The sequence below is a fragment of the Tachysurus vachellii genome, chromosome 25, assembly GCF_030014155.1.
Source record: "Tachysurus vachellii isolate PV-2020 chromosome 25, HZAU_Pvac_v1, whole genome shotgun sequence".
Taxonomy (NCBI): Eukaryota; Metazoa; Chordata; class Actinopteri; order Siluriformes; family Bagridae; genus Tachysurus; species Tachysurus vachellii.
This window is the reverse complement of record NC_083484.1, coordinates 8,809,591-8,824,072: the sequence shown is the minus strand read 5'-3', so window position 1 is coordinate 8,824,072 and position 14,482 is coordinate 8,809,591. Positions and strand designations below refer to the sequence as shown.

The window sequence follows — 14,482 nt, the reverse complement described above, 5'->3', positions numbered from 1 at the left end:
AATTAATAAATGTAAATTGAATAAATACATTGTATTTGGTTAAATTGTGTTCAGTGACGGAGATGTCACTCTTGCCTGTCTTTAAAAGTTGACTGTCCTGATGTGGGATGTGGTAGCTCAGTGGTTAAGGTGTTGGACTACTGCTCAGAAGGTGAGGGGTTCAAATCCCAGGTCCGCTAAGGTTTTTGTGGACACAATTGCTCAGTTGTATAAAGGGGTAAGGTGGTCTGCTAAATGTAAAATGAATGAAATGAAGTGTCCTTTTATGGACGATCCTGTTGATGAAGAGTCTGTATTAATTTTCTGAGCCCAGAGTGGATTTTGTCACATCCCTATGCATTTTTATTCAGTCAATAAGATCCATAATCTCATCCATCCTTACATCAGCCATCGCGGCCGTGCTCTTTCATCCGAGCAGATGCTTTGCGTTGCCTTATGTTTCTTTGCAAATTGTAGTTTTGTGTATAACATCGGGGATGCAGTACATATTAGTAAGGCTACTTTGCAGAGCGGTCAGAAAAGTGTGCCTCGCTCTTAAGCGCTTTCTGACCATTTTTGTGTTTCCTGATAAAATAAAATACTGTTCTTCCGGTTTCACCTCTGATATTATAACAGTTGGGAATTTACTCTAAAATAGTTCTTAATTACTAACTACAAATTACATCTTCAACAAGTCTAATTAGATTAATGTAATAATTACTATCTCTAGAAAGTATTGGTCTACTTACTAATTTGGGCTACTTATTAATTACTTTCTAAATCCCAAATCAACATCAACCACTTGAACAATAAGGAGAGACAAGAAACTGCACTTCTAATGCTTTCAAATAAACAATATACAACCGCATGAATTATCCTTGAATTGAACAAAGTGTGTAACTAGAGGGAGAAGGTTACATTAAAAATATACCTTTTTTTTTATAAAAAAAAAAAAAAAAGAAATATAGCATATATATATATCACTATATATAGTGATGATATATATATGTTGATATATATATACACAGCAGTGTTGCTTTTTTTTTTAAACGTGTTCATATTCTCCATATGCTTGCATAAGCACTTCCAGTTCTGCTGGTGAGAAATATGCAGACTTTTTTTTTGTCTGACGCTGTTGCCATGGTGACTCATTATATCTGCGCTCCATTGATAATGGCTTTTTTTAGATGTAGTGCACGCGCTTAACTCAGTCAGTCAATATAGAGTTGATAATACGAACTCATTTCAGCTGTTCTGTAACCGAAAACTCAGAGTTTCCCATCTCAGGGTTTGTCAACTCAGAGTTCAAGTTTAAACTCAGAGTTGGTTGAACCACCTTTCTGAAACAGGCCCCAGCACAAGCAGAGCGCAGCACAAGCAGAACAAACACAGCGTAGGACAAACACAGCGCAGACAGACAACGCAAAAACGCTACATGACTTTTACATCAAATAGCGTCGACCAGTATACAGTCTGTATACAGCAAAGTAAATACCCTCTTCAACCAGACATCCCCTTCACGCACACCCCCATTCAGTGTCCGCATTGTTATATTGTCCTAGGCTCCACCTCCTAACAAATGTCCATCTGTTTCAGATATGTGAAACTTTTGTTACAGCCTTATGGGATGGCGGCCAGCTAACGGCAATGAAACTCTATCGCTAAAAGTGATGTGCATGGTATTTGAGGTTTTTTGGTAAATCTGTATTTTTCTTTAATAATCGCGATCCAGTTGCTTAATTCAGTTTCTGATTTTTTTTTCTTTTTTAAATTTGTGTGAGCGCGCTTGCGCGTGCGCATGCTCTTTATACTCCCTCACCCACTCCACTGCTGTGCACCGAAACAGGAACAAACCCCTCTGATTTACGAATCCACAGCTTTGCCTGCGCATGCTCAGACGTATGCTGTTACATGTAGCGTTTCCTGTTTGATGATTTTCCAGTGGCAAAGATGGTAAAAGTGAACGGAATGAAATCTTGGAATTGTGGAGGTACACGTATAAAATTGAAATGGCTTGTCAGAGTGCTATTTGTTAATGTACAACTATAGGCTCGTTTTTAGGAATCGTTTTATTAGTAATTTAGTTTGTGTCCCTGTTCTGTGTTGTGTAGCGAGTTGGCCTGGCTAACAAGCTGATGCCTTAGAGGCAGTAGGGCAGGTTTCCTGTGGATGAATTTCTTTGGTTGATTGGTTTTAACCGCATATATTTTCCTCCAGTGATCACGACGGTTCTTTTAAGTTCCGTCGTTTTTGCATTTGTGGAGGACCTCGATGACACGTAAGTGACCATTTGTTTTACTTACGATTTCAAATATGCTTTATTCATCATTGTTTGCCTAAATTGCCTTAAAATTACATTTCATTTATCAACTGAATTCAAGTTTCTGGGCAGTAAACGAACCCAACTTTGTCTTTTCTTCTTTGACGTGTAACATGAGTTGTGTTGTGTTTCATGAAATAATGCTGATCCTGATCCCACAAATAATAATAAAATGGACAAATTAGGAGCAACCTAATAGATTTTGCTATCGCCCTGACATAATATACTACCATTTTTAGAACATCGTTGCCAGCTGGTAAATAATCCACCGTCTTTTTTTACATAATAGTTGATGTTTTAGCTGTTGTGATATTTACTTAAATACCTTGGTTGTGCTGTAGCATTAGATACAGTAATTCAGCAACAGTTTCCTTTCTACCAACACTTAGTTGCACCCGGCAAATATTGACTACCAGTTTAGTCTGTGTTTTGGAAAATAGCCGAATAGATTTTTTTTAGCTGGATGGTAATTTGTTGTTATTACATCATTGAGCATAATTGACCCTATTCTCGTTTAGCTGTGATTCTTCTATTTCTTTCCATCTAAACTACAAAAAGGTTACATCCAACTTGTGTTTAACTTGTTAATGATTTGCCCATTTTTAGCCCCATGCTTATTTGCTGTTATGAATAATTGTACATTGGTGAAATCCTGGGGCCCTGTGACCTGCCCAACACGTAAAGATAAAATTTTGGACTTATGCTATGGATCCATTAAAGGAGTGTATAAGTCATTTGGAAAACCACCTTTGGGAACTTCAGATCATAATATGGTATTACTTGTTCCAGTATATAAAACTGTTCTGAAACGAGAGAAGTCACGGGTAATGAAGATAAAAGACTGGTCTGATGTTTAAAAGGGTGCATGGAATGTACAGACTGGACAGTTTTTATGGATACTGATTCAGATGTTGATGAAGCAAGTGATGTAATGTAATTGTTAATAATTGTTTTGTGAGGATATGTTAATTCCTGAGAAAACGGTTCGAATATTTCCAAACAGTAAGCCGTGGGTCACAAAATCAATTAAGATCCTTCTATCTAAATGAAATAGGGCTTTTAAAGAAGGAAATATTGAGGAACATGATAGGCTAAAAATAGAAATTAAACATGAAATTAAGAGAGCTAAAGTAGCCTACAAGGAAGATCTTGAGTTAAAACTAAGAAAGGGAAATTTAGGCTCTGTTTGGGAGGGGATGCACTTAATAACAGGTCAAGAAAATAGGACAACAAAAAATAGAATTAATTTGAAGGAATTCAGTTCAGATGCAATTTTGTCACAGGAATTTAATAATTTTTATTTAAGATTTCATTCCTATGATTTTAACCAAGAAATTGAGAATTTGAAAAATGAATGTAAAGTCAATGCCAAACGGGAGTATGATGGCACGTTTTTTAATGTGGAAGATGTGATGACCGTTTTTAAACAGTGTAAAATTAGTAAAGCACCTGGGCCTGATATTAGTGGTCGACTACTTAGGGAATGTGCGGAGCAGTTAGGACCAATATTTTATAAAATTTTCGTTTTGTCCCTTCAACAACAAAAAGTACCTGCACAGTGGAAGCAGTCTACAGTGATCCCAGTACCTAAAATGAAGAATGTACGAACGATAGAGGATTTTAGACCGGTGGCGCTTATGTCTCTGGTGATGAAATGTTTTGAACATTTAGTAAAGAGAGAGATTATGCAAAGAACTCAGAGCTTGTTAGATCCCCTCCAATTTGCCTATAGGGCTAAGAGAGGTGTAGAGGATGCAGTAGCAACTCTCTTACACTTAGTACTTCAGCATTTGGATAAGCCAAAAACATTTGTTAAATTACTTTTTATTGATTTCTCATCCGCTTTTAATACCATTCAGCCACATATTTTAGTTGAGAAACTTATTAATGAATTTGAGCTGAATTACAGTCTGGTAGGGTGGATCTTGGATTTTCTTGTGCAGAGAACACAAAGAGTTAAAGTTAATGATTGCTTTTCTGAATGGTTGGTGTCATCTACTGGGTCACCTCAGGGGTGTGTCCTATCCCCTCTATTGTTTATTTTATACACAAATGACTGTAGGAGTAGCTTTAAAGTCAAGTCAAGTCAACTTTATTTATAGAGCACATTAAAAATAGACACATTTTAAAATTTGTTGATGATTCTGTAATTGTCAGTCTACTGAGTGAGGAGGACACAATGCAGGGTCCTGTGGTTGATGATTTTGTGAGCTGGTGTCAAAATGCTTTCTTAAAACTAAATGCTCTCAAAACTAAGGAAATGATTATTGATTTTAGTACTCAGAGGAAACCTATTCAACTCCAACAAACTAGTATATATGGAGTGAGTATTGAGAGTGTGGAACAGTATAAATACTTGGGTACTATTTTGGACAATAAATTGTCCTTTTCTCCAAACACTGAGGTTTTGTGTAAGAGGGGGCAGCAAAGATTGTATTGTCTGCGGAAATTAAGGTCATTTAATGTGGACAAAACACTGATGAGTATGTTTTACAGATCCTATGTTGAGTCATTGCTGTCCTTTTCACTTGTGTGTTGGTTTAATTCTCTAAATGTGAAAAATAAGAGAAGTTTAGAGAGAATTGCAAATCAGGGAAGTAAAATAACAGGGAGGAAGCAGATGTCTATGGCCCAGTTATATTGCAGAGGGGTTTTGGGGTAAGCCCAGACTATATTATCAGATGATTCCCACCCTATGTATAATGAGTTTGACCTTCTACCCTCGGGTATTAGGTACAGGATCATTAGTAGTAAAACAAATAGGTTCAAACATTCATTTGTTCCATCAGCTGTTAAACTTTTAAATACGAGGTAAAGTTTATAATTCTTGTGAATTGTGCGAATGTGTTGTTTCTTTATGGTCTGTTTGTTTTTTGTTTTTGTGATATGCCTGTATGCTGCAACAAAATTGCCTTCGGGAAATGAAATAAAGTTGAACTGAACTGAACTGAACTTGAACTGATCTTTAACCATGCTGATCAAGTTAATATTAAAGTTTAAATCCCTGATTGTGCTACTCTTATGTGCACTGTTTCTTGTGTAAAAAGTCTTAAGTTTAATGCATGCACATTGATTACACTTATATCCATCCTGTAGATTCAAAGACAAGAGAATGGATGATGTCTGGCTGGTGGATGTAAGTGTTATTTTTACACATACACAATTACACATTGGGCTTAAAACCAGAATTGGATCTGCTGCTTGGTAGAGTAAGCCATCTTGGGATTTGGATGAAAAATACACTCACTCTTCACATTAGTAGATAAAAGTGTGTCTGCCAAATGGCATAAATGTAATAGGAACACCTGTGGACCTGCTCATTTATGTAGTTTGGTCCAGTTTGTGTGAGTCTATGCCAATGATTCCATGCCTACTATGGCTATAAAACCTTTTGATATGAGTTACTATATCCCCCCTGCTGTTTGAACATATCTGGCCATTTTCTTCTGAACTCACTCAATCAACAAGATATTTCCACACACAGAACTGCTATTCACATATGACCCTTTTCCACCAGAAAGAACTGGGTGCTGGTTCAGAGCTAGTGCTGGTTTAAAGTTGGTTCCACTGGCGAGCCTTCTAAGAACCGGTTTGCCTTTCCATGGGCTAGAGAGACATCACAGAGCCAAGTGTTACGTCACTGTATACATCTAATCTTTCCCAGCAACGTTAGCGCAGCAGCGGCAAACACAACATCAACAATGGCGGATGTTGCTTTAGTGTTAATGCTCATGGCTTTGCGAACATACATTAGCATCCAACCATGGCAAATCCAACGTGTAAGTGCAGCTCAATGTAATTTGTATAACTCAGGGTTTTTCCTACATTGAAAAATTTTTGGTGGCCGCCAAAACGATTTTTTGTCCTGCCAAAGCCTTATTTGATCTGTAATTGGGTTTTGTGAGTGAAGCAGGCTACTGACGGAGTGACGGAGAGAACGAGCACAGAGCCCCACCCCCACGCGGGCACTCTCCGTCTTCAGTTCTGTCTTTGCTCTCTCCCTTGCATCAAAATCAACTGATCCTAAAGGTCGGAATACTGAATCCATTCACATGGTGCATTCAGAGAATATTTTTGCTGAATTACTGCTGGGTGTGAATTGCAGTCAAAAAAAAAGTTGCCTTATCTTCTCTTACAACTTGTGACAAGCATTCTGCACATGCATCTGACATAACTTTAAATAAACGCAAAAAAAAAAAAAAAAAAAATCTATCCAGTTATGAAGTGTTTTGTGTCTGTGTGTGTGGACAAATCTTTTGCGATGTCCTAACAGCCAGGATTCCCAAACAACACGTCCGCTAAAGTCCGATTCTCGACCTAATGACTCCTTTGAGCCGATTCATTATAATGAATGGTTAAAGCAATTGGTCTGCCCGTCAGTGTCTAAACCGGTCTATAACAAATCATTACTTCTTAGAAGAATATACACATCTGAAATGAGAAAGTAAGTGTGCTTACCCCATTTAGCAAGAGTGTTTAGTAAAATTTAGCCTTAATAATCCACAGTATGTATAGGCCTATGACAATGTGTAGTAAATTACCTATAAAATCATTTAGTTTAAAGTTAGACTGGAGTAAGATGAAACTATATCAAAGCACAAAGCAAGCTGTTGCAAGCTAGCTGCTAATTTTATAAAATTTTATATGGTAAAAAAATTACACTATTACACCTTTTAACGCTACATTTTTAATGCTACTTTTTAATTAATATGATTATACTAAAATAATTATCAGGTCTATCAAAAAAAGGATTTTTAATCTTTCAAAACTATGAAAGCCAGTCGTGGAAAAATCACAGCTTTTTTTGCAAAGAGGGCAAGAAAGGATGACCATGAGAGTGACAGTTAATATCTGTGTCTGATAATTGCATAGTCTATATATAATTTGGAAGAGGTTTAAAACTGAATAATTCTCAGCCACAGTCTGGAAGAAAATGAAGGGCCCAAAAAAAAGAAAATAAAAAGAATGAACAACAAATATTAACAATGAGGAACAAAAGAAACAAACATCAAGGTAAGAGATCATACATAATATGAAATATCATGAAAGACTTTGATTGTAGTTTTTGCTGTAAGTGAAATTTTAACTTTCTGACTTTTTTTTTTTTTTTTACACTAATAGTAAACATCGTACCAGTAGTTTTGACAGAGTGGCTGAAAACATATCCTTGGCCTTGTCATAATGAATATGGCATGTCCTTTATTTGATGCATTTAGACGTATGCTGCAAGGTGGCTGTGGATGGGCCGCATCAGGATGAAATCGACTAAAGAGATCTTGTAAAAAGGTTCTACAGTGTGAATAAAAAGAGACGAGTTAAATGTTCATCTGCAGGCTGTGATATTTGTAACTAGAGAAATTGTGATACCTTTGAAATTTCAAATATACTTTGGTATCGATGATGTTTACATGTAAAATAAGTTGTATTCGCTTTCTTTTATTCTCTAGCCTGACAGTGATTGTTTTTTCATGAATAAATAGGTTAAAAAAATCACAAACTGTTTCTTTGTGTTTATTTTCAATTAAAAATTAATGTCAATATTGGGCTTGCGGATCATGTGGGTACTAGTGTACTCTTTGCTGTGTGTGGATGACCATGTCGGTCAGCCACCACCGAAGACCAATTCTGACCCAGGAAAAAACCCTATAAATGGAGGTTGCAGTCGAGAAAGTACATAACATTATTTTATCATTAACACAGAAAAAAGCCTTAGCATGTAGCTAACTACTATCATGTGTGCTGATAATTGATCATATTGCGGTAAAGTAAAAGTGTATTAAACATTGGCATACTTAAGGTACGTTATCAAAGGCGCTAAAAGTAACCCAGCCCCTGACGGAAGTGGTTCTTAAGTCTAGACCAGCAACGTTTTGGTGCTACTTCGGAACCGCTTTTCCTGGTTCAAAGCTGGTTCTTTGGGTGTCAAAAAAGAAAGAACTGATTTTAAATTAGGCTCTGGCTCTGAACCAGCACTCAAACTGCCTTGATGGAAAAGGAGCATTAATGTTATGTGTTTTTGAAATACTCACATCAGACCATCTACCATATACCACAGTTAAAGTTGCACAATTCTCAAGTTGTCATGCATCTTTGTCTTGCTATGGAGTAGATTTGACAAGAGTTGATGTGGGTTAAGATTTAGAGTCAGATTTATACTGAGGTTGATGAAAAATGGAAGATCTGGGGCGTTTACTGCCATCTAACATCAACCCCCCTGCTGAATAGGAAATGTCATACTATTTTTTGGCATCTGGTACAGTATGATTGTATTACAGGAGTTTTAAGAATGATGAGCATTTCATGTCTATCCAGTTTTCTATACATGTTTTTTGGTTTGTGTTAAGCAGTTTGAGTAAAGTTTGTTTGCAATCACTGTTGTGTTGCAGTTTTTTGCTCCCTGGTGTGGATACTGTAAGAAGCTGGAACCAATCTGGTATGAGGTAGGAGCTGAGCTAAAGAACTCTGGATCACCAGTCCGAGTGGGAAAGATGGATGCCACTGCATACTCTGGTACATTTGAGTTCTTTTTTTCTGTTTATTTTGTAATTTTTTTTCCAACATCACTATTGTTTCTATCAGATTATTTATAAACACGTAAAACTGACAGATACTTCTGCTGCCAATGTGACAAGGGCTTTTAGACATTTAACTTGGCTGTGAGCTTGAGACTGTTTGGATACATGGTGTTAAATTGTATATAAAAGTAAACACCTTTAATGAAATAGCAGAGTTGTGGCTTATAAAGCCAGACAGTTTTCCATCTTTCAGAGAAAGTGAAAATGATGTTTCATAGGTGTGCATTCCCTTTTATAATTAATGCTGTAGCTAACAAGTTGCATTCAACATTATCTCCAGAGGTAAGTAGTATAGATATCTTAAGTGATTCTGTTAAACCCCATTACCGGATATTCCTGAAATTCCATGTTTCATCATCATTGTTGTATAAACTTGGTCCAGAAGGAGCTGACAAATTATGCACTGTATCTTGGTGTTGAAAGTTAGTAATTAGAAGAGGAGTACAGAAGATTATCAAAACCAGTGATTGTACCATAAAACATTAATAATATGGCTACATGTGGTGGACTGCCCTACAGAGTTGGTGGCAGGACAAGGAGAAAACTTATCTCAATAAGGATGTTACGATGAGGCCTACAGCAATATCAAAGAAGCAGCAGGAATTTCTGGCAGTTAGTGGTAGTGTGAAACCAATTTCTTGTATACAGCACATATCTTGGCTGTGGGGTAGGATGGAAAATTGAACATCCAGAATACATTCAGTCACCCAGACCATGTGGGAAAGTGTTTTGGGCTCAAATGAGACACTTTTCACCTTTAGTTAGAAAAGATATATCTGCCCCAAGGGAATACTTTTTCAAAGAACAACATACCTATTGTGAAGCATGTTGCTTGCTTTCTTTGGCTGGATGTCTAATCAAGATAGTATGGGAAACCTCCTGGCCAGTGAAAGATAACTGAAGAGAAATTTTACGTTCCGGCATCATAATGACCAAAAACACAAATCCAGGAAAACTACAGAATGTCTTCAGAAAATCACCCGGGGTGCAATATCACAGAAAACATACTGAATGACCTAATGAGGGTTCTGGGCAGGATATTCCAAGGGCATCTTTGCATACTTACTAGATACTTAATATAAAAAATGCAACATTTTGTTGTCGTTTATTTTAAAGGGTTAAAATGAATATATATATATATACTACAAGCTATCTATAAACTAAATAAGTTTAACAAAGAGGGTAATTTATACACTGCTCAAAGGGGGTTTTTACACCTGGTCACTTCATGCGTTTTCTGTGATCCGATAGCTATCCGATCGTAAAAAGACCAGGTGTAAATGCCCTCCGAAACGGTTTCGAGACGGATATAAATCCGATCGCTCAAACCACTTCAGGAGGTGGTCTGGGACGCATTTCAGATGAAACTGGACAGGTGTAAATGAATGTGGTTGTTCAAGCCACATACGTCAGCGCTATACTCCTCTCAAATGGAAGTACGTCACTCGCAGGTGACTCGCGAGTCGTGCATCACGCCAGAAACAAATATGTTTTCCCACCAGTGCTGGCTCCAATCTTTCACCTAGGTGTCTCGTTTGGTCTTAAAATGCACCGCTGCCGCCAGCGAAAATGCAGCAAACAGTAAATGCTGTTTTTTGTAACAACTGCATACACCAAAGCGTGTTGCATTTCAATTACCCTGGAAATGAGGTCAAATATATTTGCATTTTGGGTGGGAGTAGAAATATCGGATTGATATCCAATTCGCCAAGACGCATTTATGTGGCCTAATGTAAATGGAACAGTTTTAACAAATCAGATAGCTATCGGATCAGAGAAAACACATGAAGGTGACCAGGTGTAAAAAGGCCCATAAAAATAAAGGGAACACTTAAACAACACAATCTAACTCCAAGTCAATCACACTTCTTTGAAAATAAACTGCCCACTTAGGAAGCAACACTGATTGACAATCAATTTCACATGCTGTTGTGCAAATGGAATAGACAACAGGTGGAAATTATAGGCAATTAGCAAGACACCCCCAATAAAGGAGTGGTTCTGCAGGTGGTGACCACAGACCACTTCTCAGTTCCTATGCTTTCTGGCTGAAGCTCTTTTGAATGCTAGTGGTGCCTTCACTCTAATGGTAGCATTAGACGGATTCTACAACCCACACAAGTGGCTCAGGTAGTGCAGCTCATCCAGGATGGCACATCAATGCGAGCTGTGGCAAGAAGGTTTGCTGTGTCTGTCAGCATAGTGTCCAGAGGTGCTAACAGGAGACAGGCCAATACATCAGGAGACGTGGAGGAGGCCGTAGGCGGGCAACAACCCAGCAGCAGGACCGCTACCTCCACCTTTGTGCAAGGAGGAACAGGAGGAGCACTGCCAGAGCCCTGCAAAATTACCTCCAGCAGGCCACAAATGTGCATGTGTCTGCTCAAACGGTCAGAAACAGACTCCATGAGGGTGGTATAAGAACCCGATGTCTACAGGTGGGGGTTGTGCTTACAGCCCAACACTGGGCAGGACGTTTGGCATTTGCCAGAGAACACCAAGATTAGCAAATTTGCCACTGGTGCCCGGTGCTCTTCTCAGATGAAAGCAGGTTCACACTGAGCACATGTGACAGACGTGACAGAGTCTGGAGATGCCGTGGAGAACGTTCTGCTGCCTGCAACATCCTCCAGCATGACCGGTTTGGCAGTGGGTCAGTAATGGTGTGGCAATTTTTTGGAGGGCCGCACAGCCCTCCATGTGCTTGCCAGAGGTAGCCTGACTGCCATTAGGTAATGAGATGAGATCCTCAGACCCCTTATGAGACCATATGCCGGTGCGGTTGGACCTGGGTTCCTCCTAATGCAAGACAATGCTAAACCTCATGTGGCTGGAGTGTGTCATCCGTTCCCCAGTCCTGATCCAATTGAGCACATCTTGGATATCATGTCTCGCTCCATCAACCAACGCCACGTTGCACTACAGACTGTCCAGGAGTTGGCGAATGCTTTAGTCCAGGTCTAGGAGGAGATCTCTCAGGAGACTATCCGCCACCTCATCAAGAGCATGCCCAGGAGTTGTAGGGAAGTCAAACAGGCACGTGGATGCCACACACACTACTGAGCCTCATTTTGACTTGTTTTAAGGACATTACATGCATACATACATGCATACATACATAGTGGTGTGAAAGTGTTTGCCCCTTCCTGATTTTTTTTAATTTTTTTCACAATTTCACGTTTTCACTCAGGGCCATGAGGGTTTCGATTTTGTTTTCCCTTAATAATAAAACCTTCATTTAAAAACTGCGTGTTGTGTTTACTTGTTATCTTTGACTAATATTTACATATGTTTGATGATCTGAAACATTAAAGTGTGACAAACATGCAAAAAAATCAGGAAGGGGGAAAACCCTTTTTTTTTTTATAAATAGTATTAATGTCTTCTAATAATTCTGTTCCCTTGGCATCTTCTTAGTTCTTCTTTACAAATCAAGGTTATAATCATATTCTCAGAATAACATCTTTGTGTGTCATGGTCATCATGAACATCATGATCATCTTGATTTGGGTTCAGCTAAAATCAACATCAAATAAACAAGAAAACAACCTGCCACACAATGTATGTCTGCTTAAATTATAAAATCCTAAGCTGTGTGTAATTATTCAATTTGATTTATTACAGGCATGGCTTCTGAGTTTGGAGTACGAGGTTATCCGACAATAAAACTGTGAGTATTCAGAATAGAGTTTTCTATGTATCTGCATGACATTGAAAAATTTGTAGCAGTAATCAGCTCAGCTACACTGATTTATATTATTAAATTTATTTCTGCCATTGTTTGTATGTATTCAAATCAACTGTAGACTTGTATTTTAAGAGTTAAAAGAAAATACAATAAAAACTTTTTTATTGAAGCAGTGTTATTTTTGTAAATGTGGTGTTAATGAAACTAAGCCTGCAGAAGTGAGCCACCCAGTGAGATCCCAGTGGCTATGTGACTAAGGATTTTACTCACAGGGGAGGTAAGGTGTTGTTGCTTTTATTCCCAGAGGTTACACACAGCTCTGGAGTAAATTAGCAGAATGAAGCTAATTCTAATTCAAATATAGATGTATCAAAACAAACAAAATACTTTTATACTTATTTTACACTAAAACACTTTATCAATGCAAATTTTGAAAGGTCAAAATTATGACTTGGAGTAGATATGTGGATTGTTCATAGGAAATAGGGTGCTGACAGTATTGCAGCAGCCCTGACTTAGAGGATTGTTTCTATGCAACTGCTTCTTGGTATTCATATACAACACACATACAACATGTATTCTGCTTATAATTCCAGTAACCCCAATGTAGTACACTTTCCTGTGTCATGCTTTTATCTGGAAAAAAATATTTGCATCATGCCATGGAAGCAATTGCAAGAAATATTTGTATTTATTGCTATTATTTAAGTCTGTTTTCTGTTACTGCTACAATTCTGCATTTTACATGCCTTGGGTGACCCATTGACCATTTGCTAAGGTTACAGCAGTACACATCTCTTCTTAGGGAACTTAATAAGTCTGAAGGTATCTCTTATGGACCTGTCAACATTCCTTCCACTGCTTTAGTTCACAAAGCTGCAACCAAATCACTACTCACTAAGTGGAACTGGAAAAAGCAACCAATAGTACATTGATTAGAAAATGTGAATACCTACATAGTCATACATAGATGGGTGCACCCTGTAATGATATACACCTATAATTATCTTAGTGCAATACTGTAAGAAGCACAAAATTTAAATTGTACAATTTTTCTAGATTTTTTCATTTGTCCTAGAGAAGAATTTTTTTTTTTTTAACCATTATAAAGTTCTTCTCTTTTAATTTACTTTCTTTCTATGGTCAATAGTCTATAATATTATAACTATTATGGTTTTAGTAGCTAGGTAATGAGAAGATTACACATTGCAAGTTAACATCCTATTTTCAAGAGTATTTTAACTAGCATGTTACATCTGTTCTTTACTCATGCTACTACCAACTTAGCAGTGATCCTGGCATTCCGGACCTGCCCGTTCCATCTTGATATTCTGATAAGCTGCTTCTTTTTGCAGTTTTCATTGTCTAAAATTTACTTGCTGCTGCTGTTATGGATGACCACAAATGGACAGCATAAAGATCACCATGAGATTACAGTGGATGGTACCAAACAGAAACCATAAAGGTGGCATTGGACGTTCTTCAAGCTAAAGATAGAACAGATATTTATAAGAATAGGGCGCACTCAAACTCAAGTCTCCATACTTCGATAAAATAGACTTTAAATAGAACTGCAATGATTTTTGGAAATGACTAATGCTTATACTCATATGTTTCCCACTAGTTCCTATTAAAACAATTGCACTCTTAGACTGTATATTATTATATTATATGGTTATTGAAGAGAAATTATTTATAATTGCACTAAATTGTAGGTAGGTAGGTTGTTTGGTACTTTGGTGATCCAAGAGGAAATTCAAGCATCCAGTAGCAACATACAGAGAAAAAAGATTTCACAAAGACTGTAACACCACACCACCCTATAATACTGTATATGTTCAAATGAGGTAATTTTCAGGGTTTTTCTTAATATATACAGTCATGTGAAGAAATTGACACCCTATGGAAGCCCATGTTATT

General features: G+C 37.6%; 1 protein-coding gene across 3 annotated transcripts in view; it reads left to right on the top strand.

Moving 5' to 3' along the window:
- The first annotated feature begins 1,810 nt into the window (after nt 1–1,810).
- The window catches only part of tmx3b (thioredoxin related transmembrane protein 3b), a 41,657-nt gene continuing 28,985 nt past the window's right edge, over nt 1,811–14,482 (top strand). For 2 of the 3 annotated variants that reach the window (XM_060862339.1, XM_060862338.1), the window contains exons 1-5: nt 1,811–1,969; nt 2,197–2,257; nt 5,396–5,435; nt 8,686–8,809; nt 12,499–12,544. In XM_060862339.1, the coding sequence (XP_060718322.1) occupies nt 1,930–1,969; nt 2,197–2,257; nt 5,396–5,435; nt 8,686–8,809; nt 12,499–12,544 (311 nt within the window). In that variant the 5' untranslated portion in view covers nt 1,811–1,929. Of the gene's footprint in view, nt 1,970–2,090; nt 2,258–5,395; nt 5,436–8,685; nt 8,810–12,498; nt 12,545–14,482 lie in introns of all 3 variants that reach the window. The other variant, XM_060862340.1, reaches the window with a different exon arrangement.